Source organism: Cyprinus carpio, chromosome A23, assembly GCF_018340385.1.
Source record: "Cyprinus carpio isolate SPL01 chromosome A23, ASM1834038v1, whole genome shotgun sequence".
Classification (NCBI taxonomy): domain Eukaryota; kingdom Metazoa; phylum Chordata; class Actinopteri; order Cypriniformes; family Cyprinidae; genus Cyprinus; species Cyprinus carpio.
In genome coordinates, this window is record NC_056594.1 from 17,351,024 (window position 1) to 17,375,230 (window position 24,207).

The 24,207-nt window shown below is 36.4% G+C and overlaps 1 protein-coding gene and 1 long non-coding RNA gene across 2 annotated transcripts in view; both read left to right on the forward strand.

The window, feature by feature from the left end:
• Positions 1-18,262, forward strand: part of LOC109048121 (coiled-coil-helix-coiled-coil-helix domain containing 6a) — a 54,685-nt gene extending 36,423 nt beyond the window's left edge. The window contains 2 exon segments of the mRNA XM_042713504.1: positions 2,124-2,259; positions 17,945-18,262. Coding sequence (XP_042569438.1) covers positions 2,124-2,259; positions 17,945-17,968 — 160 coding nt within the window. The 3' untranslated portion in view covers positions 17,969-18,262.
• Positions 18,263-19,827: 1,565 nt separating this feature from the next.
• Positions 19,828-21,080, forward strand: LOC122135199. Its single transcript, XR_006153408.1, has 2 exons — positions 19,828-19,911; positions 20,214-21,080. It is a non-coding gene; the product is annotated as an uncharacterized LOC122135199 (long non-coding RNA).
• The last annotated feature ends 3,127 nt before the right edge of the window (positions 21,081-24,207 follow it).

Genomic DNA, 24,207 nt, shown 5'->3' on the forward strand with positions numbered 1-24,207 from the left:
TAAACCCTCTGCTCTATCAGAAGCCTTTGCCGTTCCTGATGAAGGCAGTTTATTTTAAATTAAAGGAGAGTTTCTTATCTGCCGGAGCAAAGAATGTGACTACAGTAGTCATTCTTCCTTTCGCAGGGTAATTAAAACAAAAAACGGTTTCGGCGGCTGATTAAAAAATACGGGATCTGATATGTGGCGGCCCTCTAACAGGTGCAGATGTGCTATTGATGGAAGTTTTTTTCCTTCGCCCTTCACCTTTCGGCCACGTCTGGTTTTCCCGAACGATGATAAGACATACAACCCAGCTTGAAAAGGGATCAACGGATTGACGTATCTCTACCCTGCGTCAGATTGATGGCAATCGTTGATGATTTAATTGAACTTGCAAGTGAAACCTAAGCCGGATAGAGCCTTTAAATCGCCTTTCAATTAAGCAGGATGTCAGTCGATTGTCTAAAAGCCGCAGTTTCGGTGAAGCTGAAGGTGGATGCATGGATTTACTTTGCTTAATCAGTCCAGTGATATTCGACATGACACCTGACTAGCCAAGCTTTCGTCAGCCTGACGGCCAAAGTAATTAGCTTAAATTGGTTAAATTACACTATAAAGCACTGTTTTGTAGGTTTAGGATATGTTTTGAACAAAGATACAGTTCTTTTCCACAAACATTATCCATTTTATCAGTCAAGCCATCAGTAGTCAATACATTTTTGTGGTGTGACGCCTAAGTAGCTCATTCTTTTTAAGTTTAAATTTACTGGTATTGCCTTAGATTGTTTACATTGAATACCCCATACATTATTTGTGCTATCTGACCTTTTTGTGTTAGTAGCTTGATTGGGTAATTATAATAAATATTAAATAATAAAATGAAAGCTTTTTTTTGTCATTTTGCTTTCATTTTATTGCTTTAGATTTTTTTTTTATTTTTTTTTTTTTTTGTTTTTTTTTTTTTAGTAAAAAATAGTTGCACAAATAAAACTTTATTTTTGTAAAAAACAAAACAAAAAAAAAACAGCAGACTGATTGCATGCCATTAATTTGTTGTGTCATAATTAGAGCTATTGCAAGTTTGGTTGGTTTGACTATATAGATGTAATTTTTTTTACTTTTTAAAATTATTATTTTCATAATTATTTACAAATGATAATTAAATTTTTTACAAAAATTAATTTTATTTATTATATATTTTATTTTTATTTCTTACCACTTACATTATCAGATTCAGTAACTGTAATAATTAATTCTACAATAGCTGGTTGGTTGTACATTATTAATTTAATGTAAGAACTAGCTACTTGATCTTTTGTTGACTTGACAAACAGATTGATTAGCTAGATGGATAAATCTTTTTATTAAAGCTTTTGTTGTCGCTGTTTTATTTTAGTAGTTTAAAATACATTTTTGAGTGGCACATATATTATCCAAATCCATACTTGTATTAAAAAAAAAATTGAGCTTTTAAACTGACATTGAGGATGATTAGCATGATTGGGTAGATTGCTTTATAAACACTCATTTTTGTCTTTTAATACACATTTCCTGCACCGATTTCATTATCTGAGTCAATAACTGTCATTTAAACAGTCATTTCAACAATGGCCGTTCAGATTCGCATTATTAGTTTGAGTGAAGGTGTTTGTCTGAAGTGAGGATGAATGACAGGTTATTTGCAGCTCTTTTTTGCCTTCAGGGTCTACTGTACAGATGTACCGAGGAGTTTGTTGGGTCTGTTCACCCCCTCCACCTCCTTCCCGCTTGCTGGGTTATTTATCATAGTTGTTCTAGTCACTGCCACTCTTGACACTAGTGTTATTAATGAATATCCACTCTGCCGGTAATTCAGTTTAACCTGTCTCCCCGCATTCATTTATTCTACTAAACCATTCACAGGAAGAGCGGAACTGAGGGAGGGGTGGGAGAGAGAGAGAGGGAGGAAGGAAAGGAAATGAGTGAGTCATGCGACTGTATTTTACAGCTGAGCCTGTCTTTTGGTTGCGCTTCATATAAAATATTTACTGTCACTGCATGTATGATCCTGCCAGGATGTGTGCAGCAATATCCCTCTGCAGTTAGATAAACACATAAGCCCTCATGACCTGCCTCTCACAGACCTCTGACCTTTTTCACAGGCAACGTAACGTGGAGCCGGTGTGTTCGAACCTGCAAGCTCAGATTCTGAACTGCTATAGAGAGAACCGTGAGCAGACGCTTCAGTGCTCAGACCTGGCCAAAGAGTACATGCAGTGCATCAATGCAGCCAAGAAGGTAAGAAACCACAAAGATTTAGCTGGACTCTAGGGTAACATTTTTGTTTAGAAGCATTTGTGACCTCAGTTGAACTTTAGGGGCACAATCAAAATTCATTTATGTACTGTAATGTTAAAATGTAAGTTCAGCATGCATATACTTGTCCAGCAGGCATTGAAAAACTAAGCAAATATAAAAATCTAAGTGAATATAAAAGAATTGCATGGTATAAATATACTAATAAAAAGAAAGATAAATATAGCACTGACATGCTTTATAATAACTTTAATTAAAAAATGTAATCTAGTCATTTAAAAACGTGATCAATAGTTTATTGAACTGAGAATACACAGTGTGTGTGTGTGTGTGTGTGTGTGGTGTGTGTGTGTGTGTGTGTATATATATATATATATATATCATGAACTTTTTCATATGACTTTAAATATAAAAAATAATTAAATTATTTGAATCCATTTTAACTAATGATCTATTTTCAACTTAATTTATAAATATAAAAAATAATTATGTAAATATACTAATAAAACGAAGTCTAAGGATGCATAGTAAAAAAACTGTATAATAACTTTTAATAAATTAAAAATGCACTTGCATAGAGTTGATCTCATGGCAGTGGTCTTTAGCACGTCACCTCAAACCTCACTTTGTAGTAATTTTGTTGTTATAAATCGCTGTCAGTGTGAACGCCCCCTAAAGATCAGAAAGAGAAAAATTTTAGTTGTTATTCATGCAAGAAACCTTGATTAAAATAATTTGTGGACTTAAAGGTACAGTTCAAGAAAATAAAAAAATTCTGTAATCATTTAGGGGGCTTTCACAATAAGCACATTTGCTGCAGTCTGAGCCTGAGTGTGATTGTTCCAGACGCCCCCCGCAGTGTTGGTCTGGTTTCACACTTACTTGATTTTTTCAAAACCCTGGTGCGTTTGCGTTCTTCTTACATTATCAAAAATGCGCACGGCGTATGATAGAAAACAGCGTGCTTTCTTCTGTGGAACACAAAAGAAGATATTTTGAAAAATCAGTGGAAAGTCAGTGGAATCCAATGTTGTTTGGACTTGAATATTCTTGAAAATATCCTAATTTTCACATTCTTCATTTGTGTTTTACAAAAGAAAACAACTATACAGAGATGTAATGACGACATCAGGCTGAGTAAATGATGTCATGGGTCATCTATCCCTTTAAGGTGACAAAATTAAATACTGGGTTCCAGTATTTTCAGACTTTACGAGGGCTGAAGTGTTTTGTGTTGGTCCGCGGTGCCCTCGCTGCAGCGCTGTTGGTGAAAGTGTCCTTTTCAAGGTGTTAATTCTCCAGGAGTTTTACTTTTAATGTTCAGTTGTAGCCAGGCAACAGCAGAATAATGGATTCACTCCATCGCACCCCCAGTCGCAAGGAGAGAGAAAAAGAGTGTGTGTGTGTGGATGGGTTGCAGGCTCACTAGTACACAATGCACACAGATAGTGTGTGATAATCACTGCTTTTGGCAATGGCTACCAGTACCAGGATGTGGATCTGGCCTGCCGTGTGCTGCTGCAAGTGGTTTATTGCTTTCACTTCCTCACTCATCTGTGTTGTATAGTAACTGTAGAATGCAAGTGTCGAATTTAATTGCTAATAGCAGCACATGTACTCTGGTTTGAAAAACGTCCTTTTTGTTTGCCCATTTTTTTTTTCTTTGCCTTGAGTCTTTCTGAATTGAGAATGTTGATAAAAGGGTTTTCAATGCAGTTTGATCAAGCAATTTTGTGTGTGTGCAGTTTCATGCTGCGTCTTTGTCCAACTTCTCACATTAGCAGGGAATAGGTATTGCTACAAAAGCAGGAGGTGGTAAACACAAAATCCAGATCAATGGTATTCGTTTGGCTAATCGAACATCGTTCTCAATGTACACAAAGCCTTGGGAATTTTGTTCACTTTGTGGGCCAGAGGCAAGGCTTTACAGTAGGTCTGTACCTGCTGGAAAGAGAGGTTGGCTTTTAATGTGGCTTTCCTTTATACAAAAAGTGGGCGAAGTGAACATGAAAACAAAACTGACCATAAGAAATGTGATATGGAAGAAAAGTGAGCAGTGTTTCAAAACTGGAAATTCATTTACTCACCTTTTCATGTTCCAAACCTGTATGACTTTCTTTCTTTGTTGAACATAAATGTAGTTTAGCTGAATGTTATTGTTGATCTTTTTCATACAAACCAAAATGAAAAGAAAAAAATATTTGTTTGAGTGCAGTTCTACTGTACAGCAGAGGAGAAGATTTTGAGTGATTTAATGACTTAAATTCTTTATTTACCTCACAGAAAGTGTTGCAGGGCTTCAGTATCATATAATTACATTCTATGTATAAAAACATAAAATATCATCTTGTGTTTACAGAAAATACCAAATTAAACCGGTTAATAATAACATGAGGATGAGTATATGATGACAGAGGTTTCTCTTTTTGAGTGCACAATTCCTTTAAATGATAGACATGTCAGTTATTATTATATTATAAGTAACACTTGCTGAGGTGAGTCACCTTTAGATAATATTTTTCTTCGTTCAACACTTGTTACCTGTCAGTTCTTTAAAAAATACTTTGCCTACCAGAGGTGTGAATGTAAAGCAGTCGACCTTGTTAAAATCGGGCTGCATTTAATTCAAGCAATTAAACACACTAAGCTGTGGCATTGAAGACAATGATTTTTACTAAATATGGTTTTAGTACAAGGAAACATATATTTGCATATAAGCTAAATGAGCTTGAGGACTTTGCAGATGTAGCGATTATTGCTTGTGTGTGTGTATGTGTGTGTTGAAGTTTTATTAATCATGGACACATTAAATTGAAAGTAAAGACATTTAGAATTTTACAAAAATTTCTATTTCAAAGAAATTAAATATTTATCACAGAATAGTTTAATATAATTTAATATAATAATATAATTTTGATGCAAATAAGAAATGATTCTTGAGCATTAAATCAGACTATTAGTATAATTGCTGAAGGATCATGTGACTGCTGAAAATTCAGCATTGCCGTTACAAGAATAAATAATATTTTAAAGTATATGAAAATAGTAAACCGTTTTTAAAAAATCTCAATTTTAAGAACAGATCAAAGTTGGGTCTTCTCATCATAGCAGCTCCAAGACAGCAGTTTGAAGCTATAGAAGCCCTTATTAGAGAAACTCTCTCTTGCGCTTGACACACTTCACTTTGGGAAAGCATCATGCCCTGGAATGAAGAGAGACAGAGAGAAGGAGCGGGAGACGGGTGATCCATTTGTGCTGGGAGCAAACCCTGTGCTCTCCATCTGAGGGGGCATCCACGCTTCTCTGGGCATTGTCTGGGATAATCACTCCAAGATTGGCTTATTCCTCCATCCTGCACGCTCCACCCTGCACCGGGATCTTCTGCTCATTTACAGCCAGGGCCAGATGCACCGACTTTGATGGTGATTGATGTTTGGAGATCCCTTGCATTTAACACGAGGAGAGGAAGAGAAAAGAGAGGTTTGTGGGCAACTGCTGAAGGAGAGATGGAGGAGATATAGAAGGAGATAAAAAAAAAACAACGATGGTAGTGAAGAGAAAGAGAGAGTGGGAGAAGGGAATAGGCTAGTTAGCCCTGCATGTCTGATGCTGGATTGATGCTCTGGGGCGGCAGGGGCTGTTGTGTCAAGGCTGAACTTTTTGAGAGGCTGCCCAAAACTTTTAATGCTGTTGCTCCTAGCGCTAAATTTGCCCCCAAATCCCCAGCTCTGCCATCAGCATCACTGCAGCCTCAAGGGCTTATGCCCCATGTGTGTGTTGAAGTGTGCATGACAGTTCAGGCCAGTGCATGCTCTTGTAACAGATGTTTCAGAACGCCTGTCCACATATAGAAATACATCAGCACTCATATGAGCTCTGAGATACTATAAATAATACGAATATATGTTGTGGCGTGCGAGAGTTTGCGGGTTGCTCTGCTCAATAATTGCTGCTCCTGCAATGCAGTTTAAATTATTTTCATGTGAAAGTTCAGAGATTCATACACACATCAGGTTTACACGCATCTGTCTTAATCAGGATTGGTTATTATTATTATTATTATAATATAACTTTCTATTTAATAATAACTATAATAAAATATAAACTTTTAACTTATAAACTACTTTAAATTACTACTACTAATAATAATACAATGTAAATATTAAAATATATAGTAATAAAATAATAATATTTACATTAAATAATTAAAAGTAATATTAATAATTAAATGTATTATTGTTATTAATAATAATAATAATAATAAAATATAGATCTTTATATTTAATAATAATGTATTTAATATAATTATTACATAATAAATATTATATTAAATATTTAGGCACCAGTGTTTAAATAATAATTACATGTTGTTATCAAATATATATCATATTCAATAATGATAATAAATATGAAAAATGTTTAAACAATGCATCTAATTTATAATAATTATAAATTATTTCATAGCAATCATTAGTAAAATAAAACCACTAGTATTTAAATAATTAAATGTATTACAAATATTATTACCATATAAATAGTTACAATTAATAGTAATAAATATTATAATACATTAATAAAAGGCAAAAATATTTAGATAACAATTAATTGTAAATGTAATTTTGAATTATTATTATTATTTTAATAAAAATACATTGCATTATTTGAACATTTTGTTTTATCATATTGCTTTTGACTCTGTTTTATTAAAGTAATAATCTGCTCAAGGCTTTTTTTTTTTCTCAAAAGCAGACTTTGAGGGAGTCTTCAGGGGAGCATTTTTAAGCAGATTTTCCCCCCATAGGTTACAAACACACTTTTCAGCCCCTAAGCATTCCGTGTCCCATCCTATCTCTACCATCCATCACCACACACTTGAGTCAGACCACAAAGTGTATTGCTGCATTTCTCCAGTGAGGCCGAGAGATGGAACCTATTTTCATTCGATTGACTGAAAGGAGCTGGTTGCCAGTTGCTCCGAGGCCTTTCCATGACCCCCGCTGTGCCAATTCAGAGCTGTGTGTGTTAACGCGAGTTCTCAGATCAAGTGCTACTGGAATATTGCATGACAGCTTGTTATTTATTTGGATGTAGAGCAAGACACAAATGCAGCGACTGGCATTGACTCCAGGGTCCACAAACAAATCATCAATATGAGCATCACCTAGGAGGGCATTCAAATAAATACTGCATTTAATTAGTCTGCAGCAAACATTTCAAATGAAATGAGATCTTTCTCTCGTCTGTGATCTGTGCAGACCGATACATTGTCTGCTTAGCTCTTTCAATGAAACAAACCTGAAAATAGAATTAGATAAATGGAAAACTAAAGTAGAGACAGACTGGGACAAGGTGGGAGGGCAGCCGCTCTTGTCATTTTTCAGCTTAGATGAGAACAGTGTTTTGTTAGGAGTGAAGTTTTATCATTATCTGTCCTGAATCATTGAACTGTCCAGTGTCACTGACCATTTATAACTACAATATACCTTTAAAAATACCTAAAACTTCACTGAGTCAATCTAAAACTGCAGAAAATAATTAACATTCTGAAAGTTGTGACTGATTAAAATTTTAATTATACAACAGATCCAGTTCCAGTACTTGATTTTGATTGACCGAGCAGCATTTCAAGAGCGCTCCTATACACTCATCACTTTGCTTGTTTGCGTATCAGTCTGTACATTAGTGGTGTATAATTGAGTCATTTACTCAAAAACAGATTCATTCAAAAACACTAATTCATTCAGTAATGAACCACCACTGTGTTTGGAGATGTGCAATTGTTGACACTGCTTGGACTTTGTTTGGAACTATTTTCATTGGTGGAGCAGTAATTGACAAAATAATGGACTCTTCCATACAGTGACCTCCAAAAAGTTCCTAAAAGTACCGTAGAAATAATCCGAATGAAGAAGGAAACTCACCTATTTTTGATTGACATGAGGGTGAGTAAATGATGAGTTTTAGTAAAGATTTTTTTGGGAATTACTTGCACTGATGAATCTTGCACAATAAGACACTGAACATTTATTGAGAAAGCAAATAGCATGAATTTTTTTGTTGTTGGATGAAGTCTGATTAATGTTACAGCTGCAAGGTCCGCAGTGAAGCGGTGTCCCTATGGACTGTCTCTTCCTCCAAAGCCCTTGTTACAGAATGTAAGAAACCATGCACAGCAACCTTTTAATCACCCGTCACAACTCCGCCGTGGCTTATTGAAGCACGACCGATGGCGAGAAGAGCTTCTTGTAGCCTAATTCAAATCCCTCAAGCTAAAGGCAGGTAGCTCAGATGTGACCGTCTAAAGCTTGACTTTCCCCTTTTGTGCATGTTACACAACAACTGCAGTTATAACAGTTTGTGCACTGAATTTGTTCCCATTTAGTGCATTTGTACAGAACCTAAAATTTGGGTGGGTGGTGGGGGGGGGATTACCTTAGCATGTATGCATTTAATAGGCTAATCAATATTATATAAAGGATTAGTAAGTAAACCAGTTGAAATTAATAAATTAGTAGCTTAATTGAATTGTGATTTATCAATTTTTCCATAGTTACATGTTCCGTGTTCCTTATTTATTTGATTATTTATTAAATTCCATCATTCAATAATGCAAATTAGTTCACTTTTGTTAAAAGTGAAACCTTAACTGAAAATTGACTATTTGTTATTGTCCTCTTGCATTATTGAAAAAACTATTTTCCTATTTGACACTGTAAAGCTGCTTTGACAATCTGTATTGTATTAAAAGCTAAAAAATAAATAAAAAAATCCTTTTGAGAATTGATTGAGAATAACTTCTCCTATTATTTAGAAAAATCACAGAATAAAATGGTTGTTGTCAGATGAAATAAAAGTGTAGAAAAATGTATGATGGTAAACCTGTTTAACTAATCGCATACTTTTAACTTCTACAGTCCTGCTAAAAATACATGCCTCAGTGCTCAATGGTAGGCACAGGGCTTATCATTCCCAATCTCTGCCTTTCATTTTTTTTTTCTTTGCCGCTTTCTCATGTAAGACCAGATGCCTCGAGCCTCCATCCATCCATTCTTCACAGTGGGATTATTGATTTAATTTTCATATTGCTGCAGGTCCTTCGTTGTAAACAACCTTCCCCTCTTTTCAAAAAGTGAATTGATCCTCGGTCCGCCTGTGTTAGAAGGAACCAATCAAAGCGAACACCATTATCTTTCTTTTTTGCAGCCACTTCCCTTTCTCTTCTCCTTTTGTGTCCTGAAATAATAGAGCTCGCATTGACAAACAACATCAAGTATAATGGCGAGTTTGTTGGTGGCACAGATTTGAAAAGTTTTCAGAAAGTGCCACGCTAAAGTGGTTTGAGTTCAGAACAAACTTATTGTTCCAGCAGCACATTTACACAATATAATAGATGGCGAGGATTATCTTGTTTGCGGTAATGGCTCAAAAAGCTTCACGCGGCCACACGGAGAAAGACCTTGATGGAAATGGATGGAGGGGCTTTTTCTTTATTTAAATTTTATTGCACATCTATAGAAACGTGTGGTGTGGGTTGGCGAACTAGAAAACTGTGATTTGTGCTGTATTGAATTATACGACAGAGACCATTGCCTTGCCATTTCTGCCTTTACATCAAAAAGGTGCACTGCTGCGGGGACCCAATTACACGTGTTAATGTATTCGGCCCTGAAGACGCAACATATACACGTGGAGTTATGGCTCGTTCATTTAAGGCATTCTGCCTTTATCAAAGCTGTAGAAAGAAGTACATTAAATATAATGGAAATTCTGTTATCACCCTCCACTTGTTCCAAACCTGTATGAGTTTCTTTCTTCTGTTGAAAACAAAAGAAGATATTTTGAAAAATGCTGGTATCTGAACATTTGATGGACACCATTGACTTGGAAAATACTATGCAAGTCAATAGTGCCCATCAGCTGTTAATTCTTGGAATGAATCTGATGAACGCATTGAGTGTTGATGGAAGATTTTCAGTGGGTAGCCTACATTTTAGTGTGTTCCTCACAAAAAGTTATTGTATGACTTCAGAAGACTTTGGAATGTAGCTTGCGAGTTGTATGGACCACTTTTATGATAGTTTTCTGGTACTTATGTGTCTTTTTTTTCCAGGTTGGAAAGCTTCAGACCCCATTCTGTGTAATTGCATAAATCAAAATCTTTGATAAGGTTTTATCTTAGTGTTAAATCTTTACAGCAGTTTGTGTGTTGTTAGGCCTTTGTTGCGAAAATAGATAAAATTTGCACCTACAGTAGCTCCTTGTGCAGTAGAAGGATATTGGAACCAAATGTGACAATACATGGTGCTTGAATACAAAAAGATCAAATCAAAAAAGGCTGACTAAATGTTTGGCTCACCGCTCTTTGTAGTCATAATTCTCCATTCATATTTCAATCTATACTTCTTCTCTTGTGTCTTGCTTCTGTGCTTCCCTCTCCAATCATTCTATTGCTATCGTCTGCACTTTGCACTATCAAACAGCATATCAAACCTATTCTGAAGGCTTCTTTTTGGCTTAGGCATGCCACATGGCCTATGAATATCCTCACAAAGCCCTGAAGCCGCAGTCAGCAGGGAACCCGAAGCCAAGAGCCTGAAACACAATGGCCGATGTGACCTTTCCACAGTGGCGCCGCAGTTGCACCACTGTGCCTTCCTTCTGATAACCCTAAGTCCACCGACCAGACAGACATTGTTCTGCCTAAAAGCAGCTTCAAGACTTGAACTATAGAATATCTACTCTTTTTTTTTTTTTTTGCATGGATTTCACTGAGTAGCACTGCAGTCGACTCTCTTTTTCTCTCTTATTTTCAGCACTCTCCAGGTGTGATAAAAGTGCATTAGGAATTGCTTTCTTGCTTTGTTACCCCAAAAGCATCCGTGTGCTGTTTCCCATTTGGTAGCGGTACAAGGCGGTTCACTTTGTCTGTCTGGTCTCCAGAAGCTCTTTCCTCTGTTTTATTCTATTGAAGCTGTTAGGAGGAGAGGAAAATACTGTTTGGACCGGCCATCACTTTTTCCACAAAGGCAGGTTTGAAGTGCCTCCACAGACTGGCTTCAAAGACATCTGTTTTTTCACAGTTGTCATCAGACATCATAAGGAGTGCAACCAAATTGTGGGTTCCTTTACCTGCAACAAAAAGGGGTTTGTTTGCCTTTTTGTTTTCAGAATAAGCTTATTGTGTTACAGACTATTCGTACGGAAGAAATGTCTTCTGTGAACACTCCCATTATCCAACTAGTACAGGGATATATTGTTTTTGCAGTTCTTTCTTGCTTCACCCCTCCTTTGACGACTGGCAGTAAGTTTGTTCTTTGAGTACCAGATTGCCTGTCAAGTGACTGTTATGATGGATCTCCGATTCAGACCAGACCAATTGCAGATGGGGGAGCTGAAATCTATACTACACAACTGTTGTGTTTTCATAATACATTTTTGTTTGTTTGTTTACTTACTTAATTACTTATTTACACATTAATTTTAATTTATTAATTTTTTAATTTAATTATAATAGCACATATAAACAAAACTTTTATTTTATTTGAATTTTACAACCTGTGCATAAACCGTAGAGAGGTGTTTCTTCATTTATGGGCTCTTTTATGCCAATGTTGTTATTTCTAATCTAACGTATTTCATCTTTTTTGTTACATGAAGGTCACATTTTTTTTTTAACATGCTTTCATTATTTTTTGCTTAGTTTCAAATATGTCAGTGAAGAGCAGGCTTGGGAAAAATCAAGGTAAATATCAAATGGAAAATTAATTAGTTTTGTATATTTGTGATCAGTTGTTGGGAAATGAAAGTTACTTTTATAAATAATTAATTACAGTATTGTGTTACTCTATTGTGCTACTAATTGTGTTTACTTAGTTAATTTTTATGTAAAGTGCATTGTTACTTTTGCACCTGGGCTGGGCTTGATTATTTGTTTTTTTAATAACAAAGACTATAAAGGCCCTTTCACACCAAAAGTGAAATTAATAAGCCTCAGGTGAAGGACTTTCAACATGGAGATAGGAATGGTGTCAGTGAATAAATCGGAAAACAAGCAAACTTGCATTGCTTATTTGAAAAAGTAACTCAGATATAAATTTAAAAGTAATGCATGCTTTAGTTACTTTGATTTTGATTTTATAACTAGCCTTACTTGTTATGTGTTAACCCCCAACACAGTTTAGGATACATAACATACATTAAGCCTTAGCAAGACAGAGGAATTGGTTATTTCATTCCAGAAATGTTTGAAATATAATTTGCACCACAGAATGCTTTGAAACACAATACATCATTTGAGATGTGAAGGAAATTACACTGATGAAAATGGTCATGAAAAAATAACAAAATGGCAACATTTTCCTTTGATTCATATATATCCACTGTGAAACTATTGGTGCAATGAAAGCAAATGTGAAAAAAAGTTTATTTTAAGAGAGTTTACTTTCTACAAGTTCACAGGTCCGTATGTGATCATAGTTCAAGAAACACCCAAATACGGATCTTTGTTATTCAATAAAAAAGAAGGATTTGACTTATCTAAAAGTAATTCATTTATATAAACTCATATAGTCCTTGTGCCATACATCTTGTTTATTGAATGAATTGATATTGGATAAGTGCTGCAGGCTGAAAATGTAATATTGAGTTTCCTCTTGCACCTCATATTTATGTTGTAAACTCAGTGTATTTTTTGGAGATTTTGGAAGTGTGTTTTGTTCTGTTCAGAAGGGGCTTTTGTTTGGAGGATGATGATGATGTCATTAGAGCAAAGGGCATTTCTGGCTTTATGTCCAGAGATGAAAAGGGCAGAGGTCATGCATATATTCATTCTTCCTCACAATGTCCTGTCACACCAGACATGATGTAGTGGCCAGGGAGCTAGGGGTCATGAAACCCGCCTGACCTTTTGAGAAAGAAAGTAACTGACATCGTGCTCGTGTTTGAAAGATAAAGTGTGAGTCTGTGTTTCCGGCTTCCACATGTTCTGATGCTCTGAAGAGTGCAATCTGTTTTAGTGTCAGCTTCAGTTAAACCGAAGCATTGGTAAAGTATACAACAAATATTCAACAAAAACAAGATTTTGAACAGAAACACTGGACATAAACCGAAGCATTGGTAAAATATCTTCTGTACTGAGGTTTAATGGTTTGGTCAGTAAGATTTTTGTAATTTAAAAAAATAAAAATATTTGCATTTATTTGCTCAAAAATACAGTAGAAACGGTAATATTGTGAAACATTATTGCAATTTAAAATAACTGTTTATTATTTTAATATATTTTAAAATGTAATTTATTACTGTGATGCAAAGCATAATTTTCAGCATCACTACTCCAGTCTTCATTCTTCAGTGTCACAGTATTCTTCAGAAATCAATCTAATGTACTGATTTGCTGTTCAAGAAACATTTATTATTATAATCAATGTTGAGAAGAGTTGTGCTGTTTAATATTTTTGTGGAAACTATGATGCATTTCTTTGTTGATCACCTATTTGTACAGAAATTTATTTAGTTTTAATGTAGCCTGATGAAAATTTGTTTCACTCTTGCAGTGAATAGACCTTTTGTTGGCGATTTGTTTTGAATTTTAATTTCGCATTCGTTTTGAATAGGCCTTTAAAGTATTTTGTCCATGTTGGTTCTTTTTTGAGAAAGAAGTTGACATACCTCAATGAAACTTCCTGCCTAATGAAAGGTGAAGTGGAAAAAGACGTAGATCAGCTCTTATCAGGCTCATTAAATGTCTTATTCAGGAAATGCTTTACGCCAGATGTGTCGTGGAGTACTTCCTCACGCATATTTGATTGCCCGTGTCTGTGTGATTTATCTGACGTTGAAATGAAAGGAGCAGACAGATCAGAGAGCAGCACATCCGAAGATGGTGAAGTTAAAATCAGCAGAACCTGCTCCTAGATTGAACTCACTGTCGCTGCTGGCGATTTCGTTCCCTTTTTTCCCCTCATGCGCTCTGCTCATTGCAGAGTTCAGAGTCAAGCTCCCTCTCGGCCTTGTTTTGCTTTGCATCAGCACAACACCCCAACATAATAGAACTACATAATCTCATCATCTCACATCAGCCTTACTATCACCATAAGCTACATCACCCCTTTTTGGTGGACATCCAATTTGCTTTATAGTATATATATATATATATATATATATATATTATTTTTCAGCCTGACTATTTCTGTAGGTTACATCACTTTTTTTTGGTGGACATCCAATTTGCTTTATAGGTTTATAAAGGTGCACAACGGCCCAACAAACACATTTTTGGGTTTTGATCAGCAGCACAAAACTGACTGTTTGTATGTACTGTAGGTTACATCAAACTAAAAATGTTAAATCACTTGACTTTTTTTGGTGGAAATCCAATTTGCTTTATAGGAATTTGAGAAGGACAAAGGCCTGAATAAAGGCATAATTAGCCACAACGGTCCCTGAGAGGGATGGGTTACAAGAAAGAATGTTATATTAACTTTTTTATTATGCTTTTAATCTATCTATCTATCTATCTATCTATTTGTTAACCCTGAAACTACATTCATACTGAAACCAAATGAGTTATATTAACTTTTTTATTATGCTTTTAATCTATCTATCTATCTATCTATCTATAAATTGAAAGAACAGCATTGATTGTTACTTATCTTTATCTATATTATTTACATCTAATGGTATCTATCTATATATTGAAACTTCATCTATCTATCTAGTCAGGAATTATAGTAGTCTTTGGAACAGTATAACTATAAAATGTTTACACGTTATGTAGTATGCTTTTTTATTAATAAAGTGCTTCATTCTTTTTTTTCTCCTCATCCACATACATCTTTTTATTATATAAACAGTAAAATATATGAAGAACAGTTCTCGCTGCGTTGTCTTCTGTTGTGTGGGCGTATTCAAAAAGCCTCGCGTTCAGTGATCGCCGCGGGGGCGTATATTAGAAGATAATGATATATATATCGCGTTGTTTCATATGGATTATTTATCATATAGCAGCACTCGTTAGTTTATAGACACTTTTTTAGATATCTCTCTCATGTCTCTTCCGTTGACACAAATAAAATTAATCTTGCTCTGTAACTCTTGACAGCACTTTGTTAATAGTTTATTTATAAGTGCACACACAAAAAAAAGTTCATGCATTGTACATTGTGAGGAATCCGTCACAGCTGTGATATTGATCTTCCTTCATGCATTGTACATTGTGAGGAATCTGTCACAGCTGTGATATTAATCTATCAATCTATCAGCTGTCTTATTTGTGTTATACGTTTCTCAGCTCTTAACCTTTTTATGACTCCCACTCCTCACCACACCGCCATCAACCACAGGTCAATACAACACACTGGCAGAGTCGGTGCCGTTGGCGTTCCTCAGGTCTCAGTGTTGGGCGTATTGTAATTATCTCAATATCCCACACTCTTAGTTCAGCCTCCCCTCCACCACCAGTTAGTTCCCTGTTTTGATCCAGGAGGTCCTCAGGAGGGTTATCAGAATTTGATTCTCTGCACAAACACTGGCTTTGGCTGCTTTCGAGCACTGGGAATGACAGTTTAATCGATAAGGGACTCAAACATATACAAGCCTGCTGAGCTGACAGTGGCCTTGTGCAAAAGCTGTGGAAGGCGACCGCTGTGCAGTTTCTTTGTGATACTCAGTTATGTAGGTTGTGTTACTATGTGCTTTAGTGAATTAAAATTATCTCTCCTGCTTTATGTAGTTTATATTTGAGGGTTTTTATGTTCCAGGGGTTGAACTTACCCCCCCCCCCCAACTTTGTTCATTTTGTTACACAAAGGTCATATTAAAACATCTTGGAAGCATTTTATCGTACCTTTATTTTTTTTTTTCTACGTTTAATTTCTTTAATGTATGTTTTATTATTTTATCCTAAAATAATGTTTCATTTAAAATAGTAAAACGTCTACTGAATTTATTTATTTTTTTTTTTTTCACTTTAAACCGAGTAAAATAATCATAAACCACATCAATTACACCCTCATTTGTGTCGTCTTTTCCATGACAACCAACCATTTTGCCACTAAAACCATTCATTTTTTTCTTGGTTACTAAGGAAAGAATTGTGTCACTAATTTTAGATGTGATTTGTAAAGAAAAAGAAAAATCAAGGTAAATATAATTTGTAAACATAATAAAAAAAATGGTTAAATTTTATTGAAACTCATTTAAAAAAAATATGAAAATATTTAATTATTTAGGATACTTAAAATATTAGTTGTTACATTAAACCTTTAGCAACTTGCCATTTTATTTTAAAAATGCATAATTTTTAGATGTGATGGAAATTACATTGTGGTGCAAATGTCCATGACTTCATGACATGTGTCTAGTGTTGGACTTTGTTGGTAGGCAAATTAAACTTGTTAGATTGTTGTGAAAGTGAGTTTTCCAAAATTCCACCGTGCCAAAAGTGTCCATAGTTAAAGAAACACCTATTCATGTGTAGGCTACATCTTTTTCATGATCTCTTCTTTTACTAAAACCCTAAACCCGCTTAGAAATCCAATTTTATATTTGTTTGAATCTCTTCGAGGGTCATGCACAGTAATTGGTATCAATGCTGCAGATTTCCTGACCCAGGCTTATTTGTACCTATTTGAAAAACATAAATCCTCTGAGGTTAAACTGGCCCTTGGTGTTGCTGACAGGTTGTGTTAATTAACTTCCAACCTCTACGTTTGCAACATCTTCGCTTTTTCTGCATGTATGCCGAGGAGCTTCGGAGGTCAAGGCCAACATTCAGAAATAATAGTTATGTGGGTTGCTTTGAATCTGAGTGATGTCATTGCAATGTCCTCCCTTTCTCCTGATTCTCTTTGTTTCTCTCTTCATCTCCTTCCTCTTCTCATGCCCTGTCCTCCCTCCATCTCCTCCTGCCCTCCTCTCTGGCACACACCCGCTGTAATGTATGGAGCACATCCGAATGACTAGAATTAAGGGCCCTGACCTTTAGTGGGTGATGATTACCTATGCGATGTAGTCCACCCCCTCACTCATGTGGGTCCCAATCCCACAGGCAGTGATGGCATAATACACACACACACACACACATACTATATGTATGTGTTTGGTCTAATGTTTCAAGTATACATTTAAACTTTTTAATTGTTTTGTTTTTGATTGTTTATGTGTGTAAAGAAAAAAAAAAGAAAAAATGTTTGTATGATATGTCAGTAAGTCAGTAATAATTAATGAATCAGTAATAATTAATACATTGATTTTTATTTTCTAAATGTGTTGTATGTTTCATACACACACACACACACACACACACACACACACACACACACACACACACACACACACACACACACACACACACACACACACACACACTATCATACAATAAAATAAAATACATTCAAAATTGTATCTAATATTTTATCTAAGGCAAGCCTCAATTTTCCGTAGTATATTATATTTGTGTCATGTCTGCAACAAAATAATTAAAAGAAAAAAAAGAAAGTCTATATTGGACTTCAATAATTACATTAATTAATGATTTAAAAAATATATTTTCTATAATTATGCATTGTAATATTGAATTTATTCATTGTATTATTGTAATTGTATGAAATTGTACATTTGATTCTAAAAGATCTTTATCGTCTCCCTTTTTCTCTCCATTTCTGAACAGAATCTGTTGGTGAATCACGGATAGAGATCCATTTATCTGTGTGTTGGGTTTCACGGGCCGCTTCATCTTTAGCCTCTCCATCCAATTACCATCTGATTCCAGGACTCCGAGTTGCACTCCAGTGTACTGAACAAGCTGCATATTACAGGCCACTATGAGTATTCCATTATCTGTAACTGAGAATGGGATCACAGACATGCAAGGCTTAATTTTTCTAAGAGTACACTCAGGAAATCCTGATACTTTTATTTGTCAGGATTTTATTTATGCATTGTATTTTGGCAAAAGCATATCTACATAAACGGATAACTGCCTAAATCTGGTCCTGCCTTTATCTTTTGTTGTCCTTTTTTAAATATGGTCAACTCGAGATCCGTTTTGACAGTAGCTATGTTTCCATCACCATGTTTTTATACGCACATTGACGTATCGCTAAAATTATTACAAGTATATATTATATTATATTATATATCATTTAGAGTGCACAAAATCATAAAATCTAATTTCATTTAGAGTGCACAAAATGTTGTGGTCTGATTGAATGTAACCTATTTTTGAAATAGGATGAAATGATTTACAGCAAGAAGAGAGATGAAGACGTGATTGATCTGTGACTAGTGTCACTGTTTCGGTGTCGTACACACACATAGACATACCAGCACTCAATTTGTTGCTTTTGACATGGTCGGGTCTCCCCTGTGAGCTTAGGCAATTATGGTGAGATGGCATCACACACACAACCCTCAATTATCCAGCTGACACACACTGCTTCAGATGCGCACACACACTACATGTCAGAATGCACACACCTCTCTGTCAAGACCAATAAGGTTCTCAATCCATGCTAGCAGGATTGACTTGGGAATTTCCTTGTTAAGAATACAGCCTTGGCTGGTGTGGAGGGCAAACAAGCATACAGTGTTTTGGGGCAACTAATGTTTAAATCAGTGCAATAGCCTAAAAGTTAACCTGAAAATCAAAACTCACCCTTTTTTAACTGTAAGGAACTTATTTTTCCCTTTAAATCTTTAAATAAATTGCTTATGACATCTGACTCATTGGTGCTTCCCACAGCCGGTTCAATGCACCACCATTTATCTTTAACACAGAGATAAACTGAAACACTTTGACATGCCGTAATGCTTTAGAAAAACAAACCGCATATAATAAGACAGGGTGCTAAAGTCTATGAATGTGCACAGGCTCTTCTGACAGCGGTCACACAGAAGTGCCCTCGCTGTGTGCTGAGGACAAGATGGCAGGCGATAGTAGGAGTGAGGGAAGGGCCAAAGGTTAACATAATAAGTCCTCCATCACACACCAATGAGGTCTGACAGCTCAGCTATACACAGCTCACATTAAAGCAGCTGGCTTTACCTCTGTGCACCTCTAACACAGGCTTTCTAATCCCTAATACTGTCACCAAACTATTGAATATATACTCTAGGGCAGCAGTTCTCAATTCCAGTCCTTGCGACCCCCTGCTCTGCACATTTTGTATGTTTCTCTTATGGCTTCAGACGCTTGTTCTATTCGAACGTAAATGCCCTGCGAAGTGGACATCACAGGATATTCCGCCATGATTCCAGTTAGAAGCGAACGAATATGTTCCATTCAAAGTGCATTGGCATGTGCAAGACGTCAATTTAAATTGTATTTATTTACCAAGGTATATGATGTCACACTCGTCCGTGTGTGAAGACGTTGCGCAGTTCAAATCCGTGAATGAATGTTCTGAAGATTTCCAGATTTCCCCTGCTCAGGGAGTAGGGAGCAATGAACACTGTGTAGAGACCATGTCAATGGGAACACAGTTCATGCACGGAGCTCACTTCTAACGAGCTGATTATATGAATCAGATGTGTTAACAAAGAGAGACATACAAAATGTACAGAGCAGGGGGTCGCAAGGACGGGAATTGAGAGCCGCTGCTCTAAGGGAAAACATAGTACTTTGTGAATGTCGAGGTAAGTTTGCAAGAACTGGTTGTAACTAGGCCTCTCAGTAGAATAGAATGTGCCGTTTATAATCAGACTTAATTCTGTGAAAGTAAATCATTGATGTGTTCTTCCTGGGTTCTTTATTCTTTCTTTAACTTTTGAATGTCTACACCAAATTGTTGAATCGAGTTGATTGTTTTTATACTAAATAGTGCATGGGGTCACTCTTTGGGTGTTTTCTCGAAAAGTAAAAGCACAGTGATGGTAGCTATCTGTGGGCATGTCTGATAGATGAAACCAGAACTTTGCTGCTCTCTTCTGGATTTCAGATAGCAGAGGGAATCTGCCCAATTCTGCCCTGCAGCTGAGACTTGGGACATCTTTATGAATTCCTAAGATGTTTTTGCAGAACTCAAGGTGGAACATTTCAGCAGGGTTTTTGTCCCATGATTCATAGCTTAATTTAAATTTGGGGCCCCAGATACAGAAGAATAGGTTTGAGGATGCTTTTGAAGATTTTTAACCAGTTTAGTATGCATGTGTTGAATTTGAACAGTGATTTCTTATATTATAAAAAGCCCTGCGTGTCTTATCCGACTGATCTTTGATTGCAGTATTAAACTGTCCAGAAGCTCTTCTGAGATTGTCAGACCCAAATAATTATAACAGGTGACGTGATTAAGAATTGTTCCCCCAATTGTAAACTATTTTTTGTTAGCAATGCAAGGCTTTTTTTTCTGAAAGATCGTGATTTTAGACTTTTCCATGTTTATTGTTAAGGCTCAGTTGTTACTATACTTTTCCAAAATGGAGAGGCTTTCATGCAGTCCCTCTTCATGAGGCGACAGCAGCAGAAGGTCAACGGCGTACAGGAGGCATTTGATTTCTCTGCCTTCAGGGTCAGACCAGGACAATAGGACTTATCAAGTGCTGATGCTAATTCATTAATTTAGGTATTAAATAGAGTCGGGCTGAGGCTGCAGCCTTGACAGATTTCTTTCGTCTGACTGAAATAATCAGTCCATATGTCACTGATTTTGACACAGCGTTTGTTCCCATTGTATATGTCCTTTATGATGTCATATGTCCTTCCTCCTTTTACACTTTGGATAAGTTTTAGGAAAAGTCCATTATGTCTCTCTCTCTCTCTCTCTCTCTCTCTCTCTCTCTCTCTCTCTCTCTCTCTCTCTCTCTGTCTAAACTTAAAAAAATGAAGCACTGATTGTGACAAAATTAATAATGAATGTGGGAGCTAATTATTTTCTGAAAGATGTTGATTTGTCTGTTAAATTTTTCATTCAAATTGTTATGCTCATAATATCTAAACACAAAAAACAAAAACTACAATAAAAAACAAAATATAACTTATTTTTGCATGTATAATAAAAACACACAAAACAGAATCTGCATTAAAAAACAAAAGAGCACTGATGTGTGCATGTTTAATCAACCACATACAGTAAGTGAACAAGCTACCTTTGTCAGTCCTAGCTGAAAGAATACCATTTCTCCATCCCGCGGCCTCTGTTGATCCACCCTCTCTCCCTGCCAGCTCCATCTCTGCCCTTCCCGAGCATGTGCTCCTGACATTTGGACTGTGCTTACGGCCGGCCCCTTTGGGCAAACAGAGTCTGGCTGAGGTTGTCGAGTGCACTGTTATTACCATCATGTTGTGCGCGCCATCGTTGTGCCGCTCTCCCTCCTCCAGGGCCCGACCTGTACTGACACACATGGGCTTCCTGCATTGGAGCCGCAGCACAACACTGATTTAGAGAAATATCTAAACACACCTAGCTGACATTACATTACCATACACACGCGGTGTCTCTCACACTCACACACGCGCTCACAGCTGACATTTATCTTCAAATACCAAGACACTCTTCCTCTTTTATTAGATCCCCTGACTGTGCAAAGATGAGAGTAATTAGAGAGGAACAGCCCCCGCTCTCTTTTTATTGCTTTTCACTCATGTCCTTTCCGTGAGAGTAAGAGATCTCGTGGCATTCGATGTCATAATGTTCCCACAGGAGCACTGCTGAGACTGGCAGAGGGGGGACGCATCTCACACTGAACCGGTTACAGTTGCCAGGCTTTTCGTTTTTCAACCCAAGTGAAGGGCAACTCTTACCATAATTTTTATTTTTTTATACTAGCAAGAGATTTTTGGACTTTTGATGCTGGGTTTCCTCACACAACTTACAGCAGGATCCAGAAGTCTGAGACCATATTGAAAGTGGGATTCAAAATCTAATTTAAACCTGAAACTTTTGAACCCACTTGTATTTCCATTGATAAGGTGTTTTTTTTTTTTTTTTTTTTTTTTTTTTTTTTTTCATGACATCAGTGATCTATATTATGTTTTCTATAACTGCCTGCGGTTTTCATGATAAAACGTTACAAGTAACATGTTTTGTTAAGATATTGCATAACTTTTGAGGTTACACCGTAATGCCTGACAAATAAGTAACATGCATTGTTTATTCAGTGTTCAATGAGTTTATTGACAAATATAAGTTATTTTTCTTTTTTTTCTTTTTTTTGCTGCCTATGAGAATTAACAAAGAAAGTAGGTTTTGTCCAATCTATAACATCAGAGCACATGGTTCAATTTTCAGACGTTGCCGTGTAAATACTGCTCTAGAGTAATACTTGATACGTGGCACTGATTCTTTAGATGGTGTTTTGCTGTAACATGTCAAGATCAGTTGTTGTTATTTCACCATAAAGCCATGTTGTTGGCACATTTACTAGCACCCCATAAAGCATCGCTGACAACTGCAGCTCTTGTTCTAAATTAACATAGCATTTCAGATACTCATATGTTTGGATTACATCTCTAAGAGCCTCATTTTAGTTCCCAGAGCAATAAGTCACAGGTTGGTAGTTTCAGTGCCTGCCTGTTCCAATGATATCAGAGCGGTCCTGTCAGATGGGCCTGTTAAGTGGGCTTTTGCTCCTAATGCCCCTCTTATTGCCTTCATCACCATGCTACAGTAGCTTTATTTGCTCTGCTAAACTTTCACATGGTCTTTTAATGGCAGTGGAATTGATTATTAACTGCTGTGACAATTCAAGGTTCTCCAGAGCTCGGGTGCAGAGGACTGTCAACCATGTGCTTGGGTAAGAGAAGAGGTGAGTCAATGGTCATACACTGTGCTTGCTTGTAATAATTTAGAAGAGCCTAGTGCATTGGCAGCTGAACAGTTGTGGGTTCAAACCCTGAAGTCCTCAAATAATCAGCATTATGACCAGGATCGAGACACTTAGTCATTTACAATGGCATTCACAACCAATTTTATGCCTGAAATATGACATTTCTGAGGGAAACGGAATATAGGAGTAAAAAAATGAAGGGAGTTTTTCTTTTTGTCTGGAATTCTTTGGATTGTGAAAAGTAATCTTTCCATACCAGGATGTACTCATTGCTAAACGCAACATAGTTTGCATCCACTCAGAATAGGGTGCTGTTAGGTCAAGTGACAGTAACATGGCAGATGTAGAACATATGAATTTCATACCCATATTCATACCATATAGAAAGTAAGCTACTATTTTAACAGTCATAGAGTGATTGATTTAGCCTATTGACTGATATATTTGCTAGCTTGTAGATTCTATTTAAAGAAATAAACTTAGAAACTTTAAGTCTGAGCTTCATAAAAGCAATGAATTCAGTCCCACGTTGACATCCTGTGGCACCCGGTGTAAAAGGATGCTTGACAGGCAGGTTTCAAAAGCTTGACTGCACGTCGTGTAGCTTTTAATATGAAATCCGCCGCTGTTGTGAGGGAGAAAGCTCCAGTGTTCTCTGCTGCATCTTAATAAATATATAAAGAGAGAGAGAGAGAAGAAGAACTGGGTTTCCACAGCAACTGGCACCTGAGTAACGGCGGAGACAAGCTTGAAGGCATCAGGTTAGAAAATGACATCTTTGCATCCTGACGTGTCCGCATTGATCCCGTGTCATACCCAATTACAGCGCGTTCTGTTGTACAGCCACGTGCTATTCAGCACAAGAGCTGTCGCACTTCTTCTCAGACATCTCAGGAAGTGGATTTAATGAATATCTGCCCCCATCCTCCCTTTACCACCTTTCCATACACCACCTTTCCATACACCACCTACGTTTACACAATCGACTCCTTATAACGCCACATTCGCTTGGAACTCAGAAGCGGCGTATAACTGAGAAATCTCTCGGTAATCTTGAATTATACAACGTATTTATCTTTCATCGTGACAGGGATCAATACTCCCTTCCTTATATGATTCCTTATACTAGTTCAACACTTTGAGGGGTATTTTTTTCATGTTTCAAGC